This window comes from Hoplias malabaricus, chromosome 12 (genome assembly GCF_029633855.1).
Source record: "Hoplias malabaricus isolate fHopMal1 chromosome 12, fHopMal1.hap1, whole genome shotgun sequence".
Lineage (NCBI taxonomy): Eukaryota > Metazoa > Chordata > Actinopteri > Characiformes > Erythrinidae > Hoplias > Hoplias malabaricus.
The window spans coordinates 31,663,532-31,683,058 of record NC_089811.1 but is presented as its reverse complement, the minus strand read 5'-3'; the positions used below and the strand labels follow the sequence as shown (position 1 = coordinate 31,683,058).

The 19,527-nt window shown below is 39.1% G+C and overlaps 1 protein-coding gene across 1 annotated transcript in view; it reads right to left on the bottom strand.

Annotated features, from left to right (window-relative positions):
- myo3b (myosin IIIB) overlaps positions 1-19,527 on the bottom strand; it is a 104,813-nt gene that overhangs the window by 71,996 nt on the left and 13,290 nt on the right. The window contains exons 6-11 of the mRNA XM_066685927.1: positions 17,935-18,034; positions 17,028-17,104; positions 15,774-15,919; positions 6,691-6,756; positions 3,552-3,707; positions 97-181 (exon numbers count right to left, since the gene is read on the bottom strand). Coding sequence (XP_066542024.1) covers positions 97-181; positions 3,552-3,707; positions 6,691-6,756; positions 15,774-15,919; positions 17,028-17,104; positions 17,935-18,034 — 630 coding nt within the window. The remainder of the gene's footprint in view (positions 1-96; positions 182-3,551; positions 3,708-6,690; positions 6,757-15,773; positions 15,920-17,027; positions 17,105-17,934; positions 18,035-19,527) is intronic.

Below are 19,527 nucleotides of genomic sequence, written 5' to 3'. Positions count from 1 at the left end.
GGCAGTAAGAAAGATGTTACCAGGTACAGAAAAGTAATAAATGTAGACTTCAGCTTTCAAGAAACCTAAACTGTGATCATGTATAAAACATCTAACCTCATCTAAAAACTCTAGGTTCACCAGGTCATCATCAGGGCAGCTCTGTATAAGCAGTGTTTTTCTAGTATTGATCCTTTCATGCCTGTAAAATAAAACAAGTTTCAATTACTACTGTTTTAAGTGCAGGAGGAATCCAGGCACTCATACACAGATTTCATACACAGAATTGAGTGCTGCAGTCTAGAGTGGATTTGTGTTTTGGGAATTGTAGTCTATTATAGCAGGTAGCTGCAGCACTTGATAGGACTTTGATCTTGCAGTGTTGGTTATGACCTGTGGAGCAAGAGGTTAGCAGGGGACCAGCTGGTTCATTCAAACAAAACACCAAGCCCTCAGGTCCTGAGCAAGAACATTGAGGACGTGTTATTCTGGTGAGAAAAAATATAGAGAGGAAAAAAACAAAAACAAAGAGAGGGGACTGCAGTCTGAGCTACTATACTTTCCAAATAGAGGCCCAGGCTAAATGGCTCAAAAAGATACATAAAAGGTTCATTTTGTTAACACAGCTACTTTAATGTGCACCCATTGCTGACAAAGCCATTAAATTGTGCACACACAGGCTTGTATAATCCCCATAGAGAGGCACTGCCAATAGAAGAGATGCTTTGGGGCAGCCTCACTTGATCCCAAGGTCACCATGATCAACATTTGTCGGCTAATGGTGTATTAAACCCCTCTGCATTGAGTAATAATGCAGACAAACAGTGATACATTGATTAACAGAGTACCATTCAATAAATTACGAGTTTTTGTGTTCTTGATCCAGAATATCAGTACCTGACTTCATTAATGTTCTTCAGGCTGAATGCAATCATATGCTCACAGCTATGTTCCAACAACTAGTGTAAATTCTCCCCAAGACAGTAGAGCATGCTATTGCAGAAAGGGGAGGAATATACTAGTAATACTCTTGATTTCAGAAAAAGCATTTGATAACCTAGACTCTACACATTTGTAGACAAGAAATGTACACATTTTTACTAAATACATACATTTTATTCTGACGGAAGTCTTCAACTATGAATGTACTGAAAGTCTGTTGCAGCTTGCAAAGGAAGCTCACGTAAATAAATAAGCTTCATGCAAACTGCATGCCTAAGTCATCAAGCAGTTACCACACATTGCATCAAGATGTTATGCAATCTAGACTGCTAATGTGGGACCTGGAACTCAATGACTCACTATTAAACAGACAAATGTTTCAGGTTCAGAAATTATTATTTTGAGCTTTGGAATATACTTTTACCCATTTCCCTGGATGACAGTATGTCAGAAAGTCTGTGTCTTCAAACTACATTAGCCTTGTAGCTGCAGTGCAAAGATAAAAATGCAGGAAACTCAATTATGTTGATAATCTACAATTGGTGCAAGGGGAGCAGTGAGCAAATCTTCTTTTTAAATACTATCAAAAGAGCAAATACGGCAAATACAGTAAATTTCCTTTTTAACTGTTTCTTCGCTCACGCCTAATGTCCAGCTTCATTTATAACAAATCAAATGTTTAGTCTCTGTCCAACAGTGAACTAGTGTCAGACTTAATGCCCCAGACCCACTCACCATTTCCTGAACTGCTCTCTTCCCATCAGCAGCGATTACACTCTGATTCTAAACTTTCATCTACTCCTCATCAAACCACTGGCCTTCACCCACAGAACAGCATCTCAGTAGGTGTGTGTGTGTGTTGCTCATCAGCCCTCTCACATTCCCTCATTTTCTATCTGATCTTACTATCACTGACTAAACTGGGAGGGCGGAGGCTTCTCTACTTCACATTCAAGCCTATAATCTCATTATATATTTTCTATAACTAATCTCACTCTCTCTGGGTTAGAGAAGTGACAAAGTCCAGGATTCTGGCATCCTGAGAAATTGAGCATAGGTGCAAGAAACTTTTTAAAAAGAGAAATTCCATGCTCTACGTTTACATAAAGACTTAGGTTTTTGTTATTTTGTTAGTTTATCAACTGTAAGGTTCTCCAGAGCACCAATATTGCTCCATTATATGCTTTTTGGCCCTCTGTTCTTAAGATAATGTGGTGAACTCCCATCACCCAGTGTTATAAGGCATGTAAGAGTTATTAAATATTTTTAAAGAACACGTATAGTTCTAAACTGCCAGTGTGGGGTAAATGTGTGACTGAGGGTAAAAGCTGATCTAAGCAGGACCGTGTCTCAGTCGTCTCAGCATTGTCTATTCAAACTAAACTTAAGTAAACCTTCAGCATCCTGAAATAAACACACCACCTTAGGCTGCCCAACTAACCTCAGTCAGAGACCACAAATACTATGTCTAATGCACAGTCACAGATGTCATTCTAGGCCACACATTATCTGTAGTGATATTGTGTTATACAACAAAAACATACTTCGTAGAGCAGTGTTTTCTGTCTGTCTGGCTGTCCAATGAAAAAACATGCATCTCCATATTTAGTGTACTACATCATTTGAACACAACAGTTGTCTATCACACTGTGAGAACATTTCATGATGAATGGACCAATAGAAATGCTCCAAAATTACTTTAAATAAAATCTTTGTGCGGTGACTTCCATTAGTTTTGTTGCTATTTTGAAGATGATTTTTTCTCATTGGACAGAAACGATGTGTAACCAACACTGACATTAAACTCCTTAATGATAACATTTACCGTCATTGATGAAAGTTAGTGTCTAAAATCATTTCTGTTATATCAGAGGCACTACTGTGCTCTTCTTCAACATGATATTCACATATTCACTCAGAAAAGGCATAAACACACTTCACTGAAACTGTATGGACAACCTGTACAGCTCAAAGAGAGAGCATTCTGCCCCCTACTGGTTAAGTGAAATACGGCATAATCAAGTCCTCCCTCAACATAGCCAAAGATAGGAGAAAAAAAAAAACTGTCAAACTCCAAGCACATAAAAAAAATAGTCAGAATGTAATTAAAGTAGGAGTAGGAAAAAAGGCACAGACACAGCATATTCACAGAACACACCGACAATCCCTTTTACAGTCCTCAATACACTCATTTTCATAGTCTCATCTTTATTTGTGCTTAGTTTTAAGTACAGTTCATGTGTACGAATAGATCTGTACCTATGTTTGTCTGCTCTAATGTCAGCATTTATTATATGTATTTTTACACTGTTGTATGCTACTCTTCTCTGCTAAATGTAGCACAATATCCTGAAGGAACTGTTCCATTCGTCACTCAATGTATCAGTGATAAGAAGAAATGTCAATTAAGTTTACACTGACTGGAACATAAACTACTTTGTGATATAAAATCAGCTTTTATCTGAAATCAATTCCATTTTGGGGGTCGGGAGGAGGGGGGCAAGAACAGATCATATTTATAAAGCAAAGCTTTTTGGTAAGCCAATAGTTAGCTCTGAAAAGGTAAAATATTTCCGCAATAATTCAAGACATGATTTGGCTTATACACAGCTTATAGGAAAGACACAGACCTGGTCCTCGTCCTGCAGCCAACGTCCTGCTGGTCCTGTACGAGAGCTGAGAGTTGTTTCCTAAGCGCAACGTCCTTGCCATGAGCTTGTTTAATGAACGGATGTTCCAAAAGATGGGTCACCGATGGCCGCACTTCAAAATCTTTTATCAAACACCTACACAGTGAGAATGACAGCAAAGATAAAAGACACTAATGTTAGAAAGAAAAGGTCTTAAATGTTAAAAGACATCCTCTGCATATTTAAAGATGCTTGCATTATACAAGAAAATATTTTATGGCTAAAAAGTCACCTGAACATCCTCCTGTAGCCTGACACCAAACTAAACTGTAGCAGGTTGAAGATTCACATGAAAAACTGAGACACGCTTCGTCTCTTCCACAGAAACCAGTGCTAACATTCTTATCCTCTCCCCACAGCCCTGCTTTTACGACGCAGGAATCACCAGGTTTTGTTGACACGTTGACCATAATCATGTCTAAAAGGATAAATGATCTGTCTGCGTGCACCACATCCGATAACCTCACTCTCATTATCCCTCTTTGCAAAATGGCAGCAATTAATAGCCTGTTTATTGCCACAGACGACAGTAGAACAAGTAGAACAAGAACAAGTCATAAAATCTATACTGAAATCTGAAATCTCTCAAGTAATATTCACTAGCATTCGTGTCTACCTACAGTGTTATAATGTATACAGTACACTTAACAATTCATGTCTATGTGTTACATCACTGGGAATGCCATACCATAATATGTACAGTATTCACTGCCATTCAAATCTATGTCAAGCCACTGTTGAGACCCATTGATACACAGTATTTACTATAATTCATGTTTATGTACAAGACACCATAGATGTATATATAAAAAATATTGTCGCTATGGATTACCACTGGGAAAACCGTACACACTAACACAGAGGCCTATGTTACTGTATCCCTTGACCTATAGTATTTATAGTCATTCCTATCCATGTAGAGTACAGTACAATATTTACTACCATTCATACCTATGCATATTACCTCTTGATAGGCAGTGTTCATGATTTATTTTTAAGTTCAGTAACACTGGGGATGCTTTAATATGTGCTGACCACCATCCTTTCATGTTTACCTCATGCAGTCTATTTAAGGAAGAGCCAATTAGGAGGAAATAAATAGGAGGAAAGGGAGAAATCTTTTAGATAACACGAACAGATAAAACAGTCAAAATATTCTCCTTATTCATATTGTCACACTGTGCAATGACAATATCTAAAAACATTACAAGCTCAATAAATAGGTAAGGACATGGCCACAGCACAGGCAGCGTCAGGCTAAGACGAACAACAGCCATCTAAGTGACACTATTCTAATCTCCAGTGAAATTCACCCTGTCTGCCTATCACCTCCACCATTCTGTAGACAGCCGTTCTAAAAGCCATTAGAATCAGAACATTACACCAAAGGTTCCTCCATTAGCGCTGTGCCTGACTGGGCTTCTAACAGCAGGGCCATGCAGATACGAAAGAGGAAGCAATTCCACTGAACAATTACGGACACTGCTGATGCATTTATTAGCCTGAGAACAGCTACACACTCGCATTCAATTAGGAGTGGGAGGTGTCCTATAAAGAGCCTGCATCACCTGATAAGATTGTCTGCCTCTGACTAAAGACACACACACACACACACACACACACACACACACACACACACGATTTATTCAAAGTAATGTTTTTTGAGCTGACAGTGCCCTGAAACAATTTTTTTCAGTCATTTCTGTCGTTAGATATTGAATGTGCCACTTATCAAGGGCCTCTTTTCATTTTGAGGTTTTATTTAATGTAACAGATGAATCCAGGAAGCAGTTGAACAGTCTGAATGCTGAAAGTTATGCAGAAATGCTTTCCTATCCACTACTGAGGGTTTTGCCTTTTCTGGTATTGAATGAGATGTGAAGATGCTGAGAGTTAATTATACCCTTTAAAAACAGACGAATTTTGTTTTGGGTAAAATTCAAACCTCTGGTTTACTATAATGACATCATAGCCTATATTTTATTTCTCATAATATTATTTTGTGAGGGTTTATGTTCAAAAACAGTTGTATCAATGGGCACAGCTACTTACAGCAATGATGGCATTGGTGTCCACTTTGTGGACTGACAAATGAATATACATGTTTAAAATGTGGCAAAATGCGCACTCACAACACTACAGATTATTAATATGATTCACTCTCTGCTTTTAATCCATCAGGGAAGGCTGATAGACCTGCCTCACTGACAAATGCACAAATAACACAAATAAATGAGCCAATTTCAGCTTCCTGCTGTTTGCACAAGCTCTTTCTCAAGATTTTCCTTTCTAATAATGATATAATAATTACAGTCTTTCAGTTCTTTTCTCTCTCTCACACACACACACACACACACACAGAGAGAGAGAGAGAGAGAGAGAGCTATGTCAAGCTATACTACTCTCACATACATGTACACGCACACCCACAGTTATTGAATTACTGATTTTATTTATCATCATATTATACCTCACTGGCAAACCCTGGCTGAAATTAGACTATATTTTTGCTGTGGACACTGTGGATGTAAGATGTCATTGTACGTTTTGCACGTACAGAAGTAATCATAATTCCTCTTGCCATGATACAGAATGAAAAACAGTAAAACATTTCAGCCATGAAAATGACTTACATTATAACACTGCTTTATCAGCATACACCAGTATTAATAATAGAAGGAGATGTCAATTTGAAATATGATATACATAGGAGACGCAAGGACAGAAAATAAAATACATTCAATAAGAGACAAGGGTTTTTATGTAAGGAAAGCCATGTGGCATTAACGTGCACAGTGAATTTACCTATTAATTAGTGACATGCTCCATTTTTAAAATTGACGATAGGTAAGGTGTTTTATACTGGACACAATTCCAAAATACGTCACAATGATTACACAGGTACAAAGTTACAAATAATGGTTTAAATATGACGTCGGATAATACAATACACAGAAAGAGAAACATGCATCGCCATAAAAGGTCTTGTGGTGATGTTCAGCACTGCAAAATTAATCAGAAACGCCACTGCTTTAGAGTGTAACAGCATCAGAGAAATAAACTACGCCATAGTACTCACTGAGCAATAAAGTGGCTGAAACTTCTGCACCACTGGTCTGGATGACGAAGCGTAGGAGATGGGTTTCTAAAAAAAAAAACCAAATAAACAAATCTCAGTGCACTTGAGTTTTACGTTCTGAAACTTTACATAAAATGGCAAAAGAGTGATGTCAACATTCACACAAAGAAAAAAACAAGGCTAAATATCTATTACAGTCTCACAGTCAACACAGGCTCTAGAATATACTACACCTGAGATATTAAGACTACTAAATAAAATCTCACTTCAGCTGCACTATAGTGACACATTATCACTCAACCTATAGCAGAGCTTTAGAGGTAGCTATAGATACAGAGAACCCTTGACCAACTATACACAGACATCCCTCTAGAAAATAAAAACTTTATTTTTGAAGCAATCAAATTCAGTGCTATCCAATTTGATTACAGAGCGCTTTTAACAACTGGCCCCAAGTGAGCACTGCAGAGGTGACTGTGGCAAAGAAAACTCCCTCAGAGCATAAGGAAGAAACTGCTCCATGGGGAATGAGCAAGAATTTGCTTTTTTTTTTTTGCATGTTCAGTTTGTGCAGTCTCATGTTCAGAGCTGGTTGCATGAAAGAAAGGTGAGGACACCAACCTCGAACAATCAATCTCCAGCATTAGCTCACACAGGCTTGGGTCTTGTTTGACTCTGGGTGACCGAATGCTTTAAGAATAATTAGAGTATGAGTTGTTTGCGTTAAAAGACCTAACTAGAGCAGTTTATCTAAAAATTGAAAAAGGGTCTTGAAACACGGCAGCATGGATATGACAGCTCCCAGAGTCATCAAGGTGCCGCAGTATCCATCTTGAGTGACATTCCGGCATCCTGGAGTACAACAATTCTCTATGGACATGATCATGAAAATGCTCCTCCACCTGCATTAGATTTAGTTATTCAAAGCAAAAACAGGTAGCCAGCATCTTCTGTTCTAAGGGTGCAATGGTTCACAACATAATACTTGTTCAGTGAAGTACAGAAAGGCAGGGTCACTTTGTGTCAACAGCAGAACTTTGTAATCTATTCTGGATATGACTGGCAGCAAATGTAGTGCAGATAATATAGGTCTAATACAGTCAAACTCCATAGTGTGTAAAGGTTGGCTGAAGCGTTTTGAACTCATTAACTGTTATTCAAGCTTTTACTGGAACACCCCATAATCTGGGTATTGCCATAGTCCAACCTAGAAGTGATAAAAGGCATTCATTTTATAGCATCTTACATTGACACTGCATTTCTTAGCTTAGCAATACTTTGCAAATAAAGGAATGCTGTTCTACTAATATCATTTATGTGCTCATCAAGGGACAGATCAGAGTCAGTTGTGACACCAAAGTTTTTCCACAGATTTGCCAGATGAAAGAATATATAAAATCAATTCATAGGTAGCCAGCATTTTAACTGTACATGCACAGAAAAGTCGAGACTTGCACATTTCTGGTTAAAGACTCACCATATATCAAATAGCGATGCACGAAATATCGGCGGCCAATATTTGCCAATATGCAGATTTTTTTAAGTTATTGTTATAGATCCGATATTGGAATTTTAGTAGGGGGTGGGGGGGTGATGAGCTCTCGCCCCTCGCTGCCATTGTATGCTTAGCTGAACCTATGTGTGCTTTTAAGTGCTTTACACATTTATTTGCTAAACATGGGAATTTCTTTTTTAATTCATCCGAGAACTTACATTTACGTTTCGGCATAGCTGCTCGGGCTGAGGGTGGGTACATGAGCTTTGCCTGACGTTAATAAGAACTACTGACCAATTAAATGTTTACAGAGAAGGTTATCGACCAATAACGGTAGCTCTACAGTCAGACCGTCCAATCAGAAGATCTTAGGCTACTTCACCACGCCCCCTTCTCACTCAAGCGAACCAATCGGAGTAGGGGAGGGCGGGACTAGTTTGTGAACGAAACGCTTTCGAAGTTCTATGTAAACTCTAAAAAAAAACAAAATCCCGGATATTTTTTAAGTCTAAAAAAGAGGATATGTCCGGGTAAAAGAGGACGTCTGGTCAACCTAAATTTTAGCCGTTATTACAACTAATAATTTGGCGCCGTTTTGTGCTTGCGCACGTGCACTGACGTCTGTAAATACACAATTATCACTATATGTGCCGTGTGGACGTTTTTCAGTTTCTGGATTAAATTTCCCAGTGGTGAAATATAAACGACGTTCAGTATCCGCAACACACCGATAGCGGTGTAAACACACAACAGGTTAAACGACAGAAATATACTCTCAACCACCACAGTGCATGAGCCCTTTTATATAAAACACATACAAGTAGATATTGAGTCATTCTGAGTCTGAATTTACTACTGAAACACGATGATAAATGATTACAAACACTCGCTCAACCTCTCTCTCCCTCCCTCGGAGACGCTTTATTCTAAAAAACCCGGTGCTGCACTAATTAGCGCCCCTATAGAAACCATGCGGAACCAGCAGTAAATCTTTGATAAAAATATAAATGAAATACAACTAATAAATGTCATCATCATCATCTTTGCCGCTTAATCAATCTCAGGGCCGCGGAAACAAATAAACTATAATATATATCATTTAACTAAAATTAAAACGCACAGGAATGTTCAAAAGCTGAAGAAAAGATTTGTCCTTTGACAACCTTGGTAAAAAAAAAAAAAAAAAAAAAAAAAAGAATTTGTTTTGCTTTAATCCAATGTGAATTTGTTTTTAATTACAAATATATATATAACTATACTAATATTTACTTTCATGCCATAGTTAATCCAACCTCTCTACCGTACACCTAACCCAGGCTTTGTTGCTAGACCAAATATACTGTCCACACTGTATGTAAGTACATTTGACTAACTCCCTTGACATTCAAAGACCTGTCAGCCGGTCTGGTCTTTCACCCCTAATACATGCCTTTATGGATTCTGGAAGAGTCCTTCTGTTATCATTAAGTCGCAAGGCAAATTTCTATTTCTCCCTCATTACATCAGAATTCAAACCCCTCAGGCTGATTAGAGAGAGTTTAGACATAGATCAGGGAGTGCTGAAGTAGTAGAGGCTGAGTTTGGGTGTGGGCCAGGGCTGAGCCAGTCTGCTGGAAGATGACAAACGATGTGAGGCTCAGAGTGTATGTCAGGTAGCATCTGCCTCAGTGCGGTCGAGGTATGAGAGCAAGTAATTCTCCTGTCAACAGCCCTGACCTACGGCCATCCATTAGGAGACGAACACCCACCCACCAATGGGGCATGCAAGGTCCTGGACCTCCTGGACACATCTGCTACATTCAGATTTCTGCACAGCCGGAACTCCCAGCCAAGAAAATTATAAAATTATAGTTTTACTGTTAGAAACTGGTATTTTACAGGAATTGTTGTTAATCAAAATACAATTAATGTAAATTAACTATATAGTTAAAATGCTTGCCTTAAAGTTACAGTGTGCACATTTAAAGAGCTGTATGTGAAGATATTTATTCGCTTTCTAGGGCAAAAAAGTATCATTATTGATATTTTATAAACGAAAAAAAAAACAAAGTAAAAAGTGAGGAGTCATGCAGCAGTGTAATTGCTCTCTTTATCATTGGCATATCAATCCCTGATGGTGTATCAGCCATCTGGGGTCACGTGCCGAGGAGAGCACAATCTGGGTGGGTATGATGGCTCCCCTCTCTCTCCCACTCAACTATCATGTCTAATGTTTGGCAGAATTGGGATTTTAAAAAAAATCCTTAAAATCAAGAAGATAAATGGTTCTCTACTGTGATTTGTCCCTAAAATAACTTATAACTTAGCTTTGAGTGTACCACCACAGTGACAGTTTAGTACTTCTCATTCTGAGACTGTTGGTATAAAGACTGGAGACACTGCTCAGTATTCCACTGCAGAGAAACCAAGCTAGAATCAGGGCTAAAAATGGAGGAAAAAGTTAAAGCTCTCAAAAAACTTCTGGGACATACTGGCCTCTTCCATGACATATTAGTGGATTCTATTTCATCATTTAATTGGTTAATTGCCAGACGGATATCAAATCCTTTATTTCCCGCCCTCCCATCCCCCCCTAGATATTCCTTTTATTCAGTAACTCTTAATCGCTCTACTTTAGCGCTGATTGAAGTCTCAACCAAGAGACAGAGACCAAGGTGCAGTACAGGTTTAAGGACAGACACACTACTTAAAAACACATTCCTCTCTCTCTTTCATCATAAACTATCATCAAGAACAAAGCAGCCAGGCACATAAACCAAACCCCTGTTAAGCACTGTTTTCTTTTTTTTTTTCCCTTTGCCGGTAATCTGTCATTCTCTGCTGCTCTAAGTCACTCCGTACTTTGATAGAAATTCAGACAGACAGTCCTCTCTGAAGAGCAGATCAAAGGAATATAACCGACTCCTTCAGTGCTAACTATAATGCGAGCCCGCAGCTACGCTCTCGCCTTGATGTTGTGGCGAGCTGCTTCTACATAACAAAGTGAAGGCAGCATGGCTGATGGCGCTGCAGAGCTCATTGTGCCAGTCGGAGTCTGCCACCATCCCTCTCCCCCCTCACCGTGTGTTTGTGAGGGCACAGAGACAGCATGTAAACAGCAGAGCTTTATTCTAATGGAGGTGCGGTGCAGCTAAACGCATGTCAGAGAGCACACTGCCAAACGCACACGCTGTCAGCTACAGGCTCAGAACATCGCTTAGTTACGCTAGAGATGACAAGCAGGAAAAACACAACAAACACATGCATGCACACAAAATTTCTATTCTTGAGGTTATGCCGGTGACATAATTCTAGCTAAATAATGCAATAGCTACACCTTTGATATTTTTGCTTTAGATTTTGCACTTGAAGATGTCCACAACCCATCAAAGTATTACATATTGTCTGTGTCTTCCCACCAAAATCTGTTCCCAAAGTGTCATCATGTTATCCATGAGGTGGCAATCTGTTTTTGATTGATGGCTTGATTAAAGTTGATGAGAAAAAGCATCATTTAATACATGCTATATGCTTGCTACACAGAAGCTTCTGGTCTTCTAAGAACCACGCCAGAGCCTAGACATCAACGTCATTCAATGGGATTTAGTAGAAATTATTTGGATTCAGAAATATCCCTACAGTGTCAAACAAATAAACAAACAAGTAACCCTGAGAATAAAATGGAAAAATGAAAATATGTCACAATATCACACTGCAGGTTTTCCATTTGTTTCTCAAAGAGCTGATCACAAGGAAAGTTTCATTTTGTGATATTTCACTAATATATGTAGGAAAGCATTAAAGCCATAACGTGTGTGTAATCTCTGTATGAACAAAAGATGTAAATGAAAGGGAAAAAAAGAAAAAGAAGCCTGAGTTTTGGATGCTTTTACTGCTTGCATAAACGATGACTCATTGTACATCATGATGATCACATTATAAATGCCCTGCTGGCCTCAAAAAGGCATAAGACACAGATAGAGATTTCCCCTGCTCATCGCCCACTGGAAACCCACCTCATCCATCACAAAGAGGCCTGCCCACACAGAACCAGCCACTACACACACACACACAGCCTCTCTATCTGTCTGCATACTCAAGGTCGATGCATGCATAAAACCTTTATATATATTACATATCAATATATGTTGAGCACAAAAAAACATGCCAACTTAAAAAGAAGTGTCAGACCCAAAATATGTTCATCTCATAAATTCATAGGTTAATTTAGGCTTAGGGACACTGTGTGCAAGAAGGAGCAGAGTGAGCTAGGGATAAAAATAGCCACACAGACATACAAACATGACTCAAACTGAAAATCTTACGCCGTCCCGGGCTGTGTATGATAGATGGGCGAGCAGACATTTTGTCAATAGTAATCTGCCACATACAAAAGGCCCTGCAATTTTTCTGAACCACCAAGCAACCGTAGCGGCTCCTCAGCGATTATTTCTGAGAAAAGCAGTCAAAGTCATGGTTCAAACCTTGAGCAGCCGGCACACTAAAAATAGATTTGAGGTTGTTGCTCTGCAGGACAGCTAAGGCAGGAGGACTGTGTTCAAATCTGTATGGCAATTATTCTTATATCTATCCACCTAATGAGTACCTAACTACAGTTAACAATTACTTTCCAGAGAGTATTTTACTTCCCAGAATTGTAATTACTTACTGTCCCTGCCAAATCACCATCTGAGAAACAATTACACAAATTCTGTCATTCTATTTTGTCTAAATACAAGTTTGTCATGCTGTTTTCCAATCAAAACCTTGGCCACAGAACTGGAATTTTATGTTCTTTTAAGTGTTAGATATTGCCAATTATTCTGCCCTAAGTTCTAAAACTACAGTGTGCATTAGAGCTATAAAGCATAGAATGTGGAAGTCATCAGATTATAACTTTGGGTCAATATTACATCCATATGACAGTTTACAGCCTGGAGAGTGCAATTAACATGTACATCCTCATCAGAAACAACACAGCAGCACTGTCTCAGTTGGCAATTATTACTTCTCCTGTTAACGGTTTTACTGCTTTGGTCTTTTATTCACTCCATTACTCTCATCTCAGATAACTTAGACTTTTGCATTGCATGATATAAAGTGGGATGCGTTACATTTATGTCTACTGACAACACAGAGGGAGGAAAGGCAGAGGCACGTCTTTCAAAGCTGCATATTTCTGCCAAACATGAAGAGGCTATGAGGAAGAAATGAAAATACAAATGCAAATAGGGCAAGAAAGCTCTACATGCTAGAACATGAGCTGCAAGCTCTACTGGGTAAGCAACTGATAAACATGTGGATTAGTTCCAGAATCCTTTACATCATAAACAGCTCAGGCTTTGAAGCCTTAACGGCACATACAGGCAAATAAGCACAGCTCTCACAGGTTGTTGACGTACACTGTCTGCAGAAGTGCTAGCAGATTCTTGTGCACTGTTTGTCGATGAGCAAGATCTCACATTTGGGTCTAACACTTTAAAACGGCAACCCTTGAGAAACTGTGTGTATTCTACAGTGCTGTACAGAACTTCAATATTCCTGTAATACTGCCTTGTAGTAATCTCTTACTTAATCAACATATGTAGCCAGCTGCAATGCATGTCTAAACCTACTATAAGAATCCCGTAGACATATTCTTGTGGTAGTGTTATTGACATTTTTCAAATAAATAAAAAAACAGTTATAATTATTAGTTATACTTAATTAGGTAAACGTTTTCCACCTCTGACAAAGTCTAACTAGCCAACAAGGTCAAGCTGATATAACCTGTGAGTTATGTGTGATCATAAGCTCTTTAACTAGACAACCAAAACAACAAAGTCATCCTGTTCAGGGCTGCACTGAACCAGAGATGGCGTATTTATACTAATATGGGTAATGGCTTCTGAACCTTGTTGTACAAGAGAACATGGGATAGTAATAGTGTGCCAATAACAAAGGAATTCATTATCTATGTATATTTTTTGGGGGGCTGTCCCACAGTCACACATGCCCTTCATTACGAGCTGCACATCTCCCACTGAAGTCTCCACACGCCCCTCATAATCTCAGCTTGACGAGAATGTGTGTGTGTGTGTGGCCACGACAGATGACATGTTAACAGAATCATTTCACACCTCAGCGAGCACACACACACACACTGATTTATTCACACCCCGCCCTGCTAAAGGTCCCTATTCTACTGATTTATGTGTCCCAGTCCATATATCTATTTTCATTTCAGGGAGAATGAAGAGAAAGTGGAAAGATGATACACCCACACTCAGACATGCAGAGAGAGAGAGAGAGGAGAGAGAGCAAGAAAAAGAGAGCGAAAGAAAAAGAAAGAGAGAAATAGAGAGAAAGAGAGAGAGAGAAAAAGAGAGAAAGAAAGAGAGAGAGAGAAAGAAAGAGAGAGAAAGAAAAAAGTAATCAATAGAATAATGAGGACCAGAAACTAATTATATTATAGAATAAAGTCACTGTTATAAATCACTGAGTAACCACTATGCAATCCTTATTTTATTATGCAGTTTTGAAAGAGAGGGGATGTAGTGTGGACTTACATATGAACCAATAGATTATATGATCAAGAAAATAAAAACTTTACATTTTATTGAGTATTTTTCACTCTTAATGCTGATGTCATATAGTAGAGGGCAATATTCAGATCACACTCAGGTAAACTGAAATTTGTGCAGCTGGAGTTAACCAAGGCCACCAAGACATCTGCTGTAGCATCAGTTTTGTCAAGCCCTCTCTTTTAAGAACTGCCATAGTATCCTTAATGCTAGGCAGTGCACATGTTTTTTGCTGTTGTTCAGACCCCAGGCCTGGGTACTGTTAGCATCACACAAGCAGCCAGCAGCCTGCCTCTCCTGTGGGCTCGGTGAGGGACAGATAACATTGTGCTGGGAGCCAGAGTGTCAGCCTCATCTCAATGAGAAAGAAGGCTAATCACACATGCAAATTGCAATCAGAGGGCACAGCCACACTGCATTGTGGGAGATAATAGTGCGATTGTACTGATGACAGAAGGTCAAACGCTTCTACCATCAAAGCCTTCAAATAATCGTTAATCAGAATACCATGTTGGCACAGATTACCTGATTATGTAGGGGAAAAGCGTAAAAATGTCAAGCTAAATGTACTTCATTGAGATTTAATCACAGGGATGCAAAAGTGGAATTTTGAGGAGGGAAACCTTCAACACAGCAAAAAAAAAAAACCTTTATCCAGGAAGCAGAACAAGACATCGGAATGGCTTTCTTAAAAACACATTGTTCTTGGTTATTATGAACAAGAACAGCTTTTGTGATATCCATGGAGCATTTCTGTGATAGACAGCAGTGTTTCCCTCTCCTCACATTGGAATCATCTGCTCTCCTTAGGGTGTTATTCTTCTGAAAGAAAGTGAGGGTGAGCTAGAGTAGAAGAGGCCTGTCTACCTTCTTGTCGTGCTCTTATTTTCCTCCTCTTTTCCTTCCTGCTAGTATCTACACACCCTTCAGTATACCATGGTCTCCCTCTGTCTCTCATTTTATCTTTTTTTTTCCTACTCAGACTCTTTCGTTTGGCATTTCTTCATCTTTTTAGTGTATGTGTATGGTGCCCTCTGGTGTCTCACCGTGGTATTTTGAACAGAGCTTTTACAGGATGCATCTCAGACAGAGGTGGATCTCCATCAGCCAACTCTATAGCAGTGATACCCAGAGACCACACATCACAGCGGGTATCATAGGAGTAGTCAATCTGCTGTTCACATGCTATTACCTACAGACAAGCACACACAGACAGACAGACAGAGAGACAGAGAGAGAGAGAGAGAGAGAGAGAGAGAGAGAGAGAGAGAGAGTTCCATAAACATAACCTTTGTACTTCCCAGTATAGCACTATATACCATTTCGGCTAACTTGAAATTTAGCACTACTGGAGCAAAACAGTAAAGTATAAAAAAATAAACAATAAAAATCAGCAATGGAATTAAATATTCCAATACATTTTTGCAGAATTTCTATTGGTTTGTTCAATATTAAATGTGAACCAGAAATCTGGAGTTTTCAAAACAATTGAGTCATATATTATGAATTATTCATAATTATGCCAAATGTTAAAATTATGCCAAATTATGAAAAGAAAAAAAGAACGCTCCTGTCCAAAGGAGACAATCTACTGCTCATTGGAGTCAATGCAAAGCCTAATTCAAATTTTAACACCCTGTTATTGTTATACTTCATGAGAAATACTGTACAAGGTTATTACTGTTGGTTAATAACTCTGCATTTTTCTGTCATGCAGGTTTTGTGCCACTCTCAGCCGTGACTAATAATCAAATAGAAGAACAGCTCCTCCAGACTGAATTCTAATTGGCCTGGAGGGTGGACCCCCTCTAGGCCAATCATCTCACTTCAATTCAGAATACACAATACAGAGGAAACCAGCTCTCAGCTATTAACCTTCACACGACCCCCAGTACACTCACACACATGGGAGACACACTTGAGAGCGCGCACACATGCGAAAATGCACATATATATACACACACCACAGACAGACTAATCCATGTAAGGCAAGGAGAAGCAAAAGCAAAAAAAAAAAAAAATTAAAAAAAAAGACCATCCTCATTCATTTCCAGTGTGTAGTAAACTGAAAATGACACAAAAACCAAAATACATTTTTCCCCCAGAGTTTACTTTGCCTTCATTAGAGGCAAACATATGCTTTTCTGGAAAAACGTTTTCAGTTGTTTCAAATAAATAAAAGTACAGATGACAAGTTCCAAAAATTGTGTGTGTGTGTGAGAGGAGATAGAGAGAGAGAGAGAGAGAGAGAGAGAGAGAGAGAGAGAGAAAGTATGAATGTTTGTGTGTGTGAGAGAGACCTCAGGAGCCATCCAGAAAGGCGTTCCCACTGATGTGTTTCTGCGCAGGCGTGCACTCGTCAGCTGAGCTGACACACCTGCAAAACACACAGCCCTAGATAAACCAGCCTCATTATGAAAATGAGACACAAAAGTGTCATAAATTCAAATGATCACCTCTATTTACCCTTATTTCTCTTTAGTATTATAAACTAATAGCTAGAAGCAAAAGACAATGAATTGACTTACATCAGCTGTTGTAACATAGATAAATAACATCTATGAAATAATTAAGGACACACACACACACACATACAAGAACACACACACATACAAGAACACACACACACACACACAAGAACACACACACACACACATCTGCATCTTTTAAGAGGGGGCACATAATTTGACATGGCACCAGGCCTCAGCCCATTGAACCAGCAATCATTATCGTCATCATCATCATCAACGTTTGTAATGAAATGGAGCAGCTTTGTCTCCCTGCAGGGCTCCACTTTCCTCCTCACACAAAGAGACAAACATGCCTCAGGCAAGCCAAAGTCATTTACCCCACATCCATCTCTCTCTCTCTACACACACATACACTGTGTTAAACACTGTATACTGATATTCAAATTAGCCAGAATAGAAATATACCTAGTGTCAGACAGGGCAGTACATATACAAAGTAGGCACAAGAAACCACTATAAATTTCACTATAAATATATTTCAAAAACAGATTTTCAATCTTGCCATTTCTATACTTCGTGGTGCTGTATGAAACAGGCTCATGTGCTATGTAGCAGATCTCCCTGCAGAACCAAAGGGTGGTAGTATAGAGGTTCTGTCTGCATGTGTGTTTGCTGGGGGGGTGGTGCCTGAGGCTGCATAGCTGTCATCACACACTGAAATAGACACAGTCATTACCAAAGTCCACCAGTTTAACTCCTCCATCTGTGGTGAGCAGGATGTTGTTGCCTTTGACGTCACGATGGATGATTCTGTTGTTGTGCAGATGCTGCAGGCCCTAGGAAAAAAAAAGCGTGGAATTGTTTGAGGACACTGAAAATGGTTTAAGATCATACAATGCTCAATTGTCAATTACTGACCATCCTCATCTTTTCCATTAGACTTTAACCCAATTTGATATCAAACATATAATGTTTGTAGGTCAAAGCAGCAAAAACAGTAATTACTTTTAAGACTCAATTACACAGGGTCACTGATGTACAGCACCAAATAGCACACCTTGTGGAGCATTTGGTTAAACCTGATTGAGTGAGTTAATCTGTGATTAAGTGAGTGAATTATAAGACATCTACATTAGATGTTATACATTTAAAAGCAGTTCAGACTCTTCATGAAAAACAGCATTAATGAGATTGGGCTAAATTAATTAATTCATTCATTAACTGTAAGCGCTTATCCAGTTCAGGGTCGCGGTGGGTCCAGAGCCTACCTGGAATCATTGGGCACAAGGCCGGAATACACCCTGGAGGGGGCGCCAGTCCTTCACAGGGTAACACACACTCACACATTTACTCACACCTACGGATACTTTTGAGTCGCCAATCCACCTACCAACGTGTGTTTTTGGACTGTGGGAGGAAACCGGAGCACCCGGAGGAAACCCACACAGACACAAAGAGAACACACCACACTCCTCACAGACAGTCACCAGGAGCGGGAATCGAACCCAAAACCTCCAGGTCCCTGGAGCTGTGTGACTGGGACACTACCTTCTGTGCCACCGTGCCGCCCGACTGGGCTAAATTGTGTATGAAAAATATGTAGGTATATGCAAATGTGTGGATAAAATAAACAGAAACTGGACTGTTACTTTCCATTTATGGATTTCAAAGCAAACAGTACATAAAAACCTGTTTCAAACTTTATTTAAAGAAAGTGAGAACAATTTAGTTTTCTAGGTTATGGTACTCATTTTTCTTCCATCTTCCATTACAGCCTTTGCTCATTAAATATGATTCCTTAGGTACAGAATCGACAGCTGGATATTAGACATCACATTAACACTATAAAGCAAAACTAGTCTTAACTTCTAAGTGTATTTATTAACCAGTGTTTATTATTTAGAATATTTACTCAGTCTAGAATGAATTATTCAGTAACTATAAAAACTGTGTGTCAGACATGCATGCAAATTTTAATGAGGGGTTAGTGTTTAAGTTCTAAGTTTAAGGAATTAACAACCACACACACTTGATTTATTTGTGGTAGCCTCAGATCATTAAGTTAAGTGATGAGTTGAGTAGCAAGAATAAAAGGCAGTTAAATGTTTTTAAGGGTCAATGATAGAAGCTGCACCTGTGAAGATTTTTGTCCCATTTCAAAAGCCATTTAGCTTACACAGACCTTTATAAACCTGAAAGGTTTTGTGAGCTGCTTCTGCAAAGTAGTGTTTCCTCGCTCTACAGCTGCCCCATAATGCTCTCCTCTTGCTCTTCTGCAGCGTCTGCCCCATACCCCCCTTCATGAGCCTTTCCATTGTTGTTTCAAAAT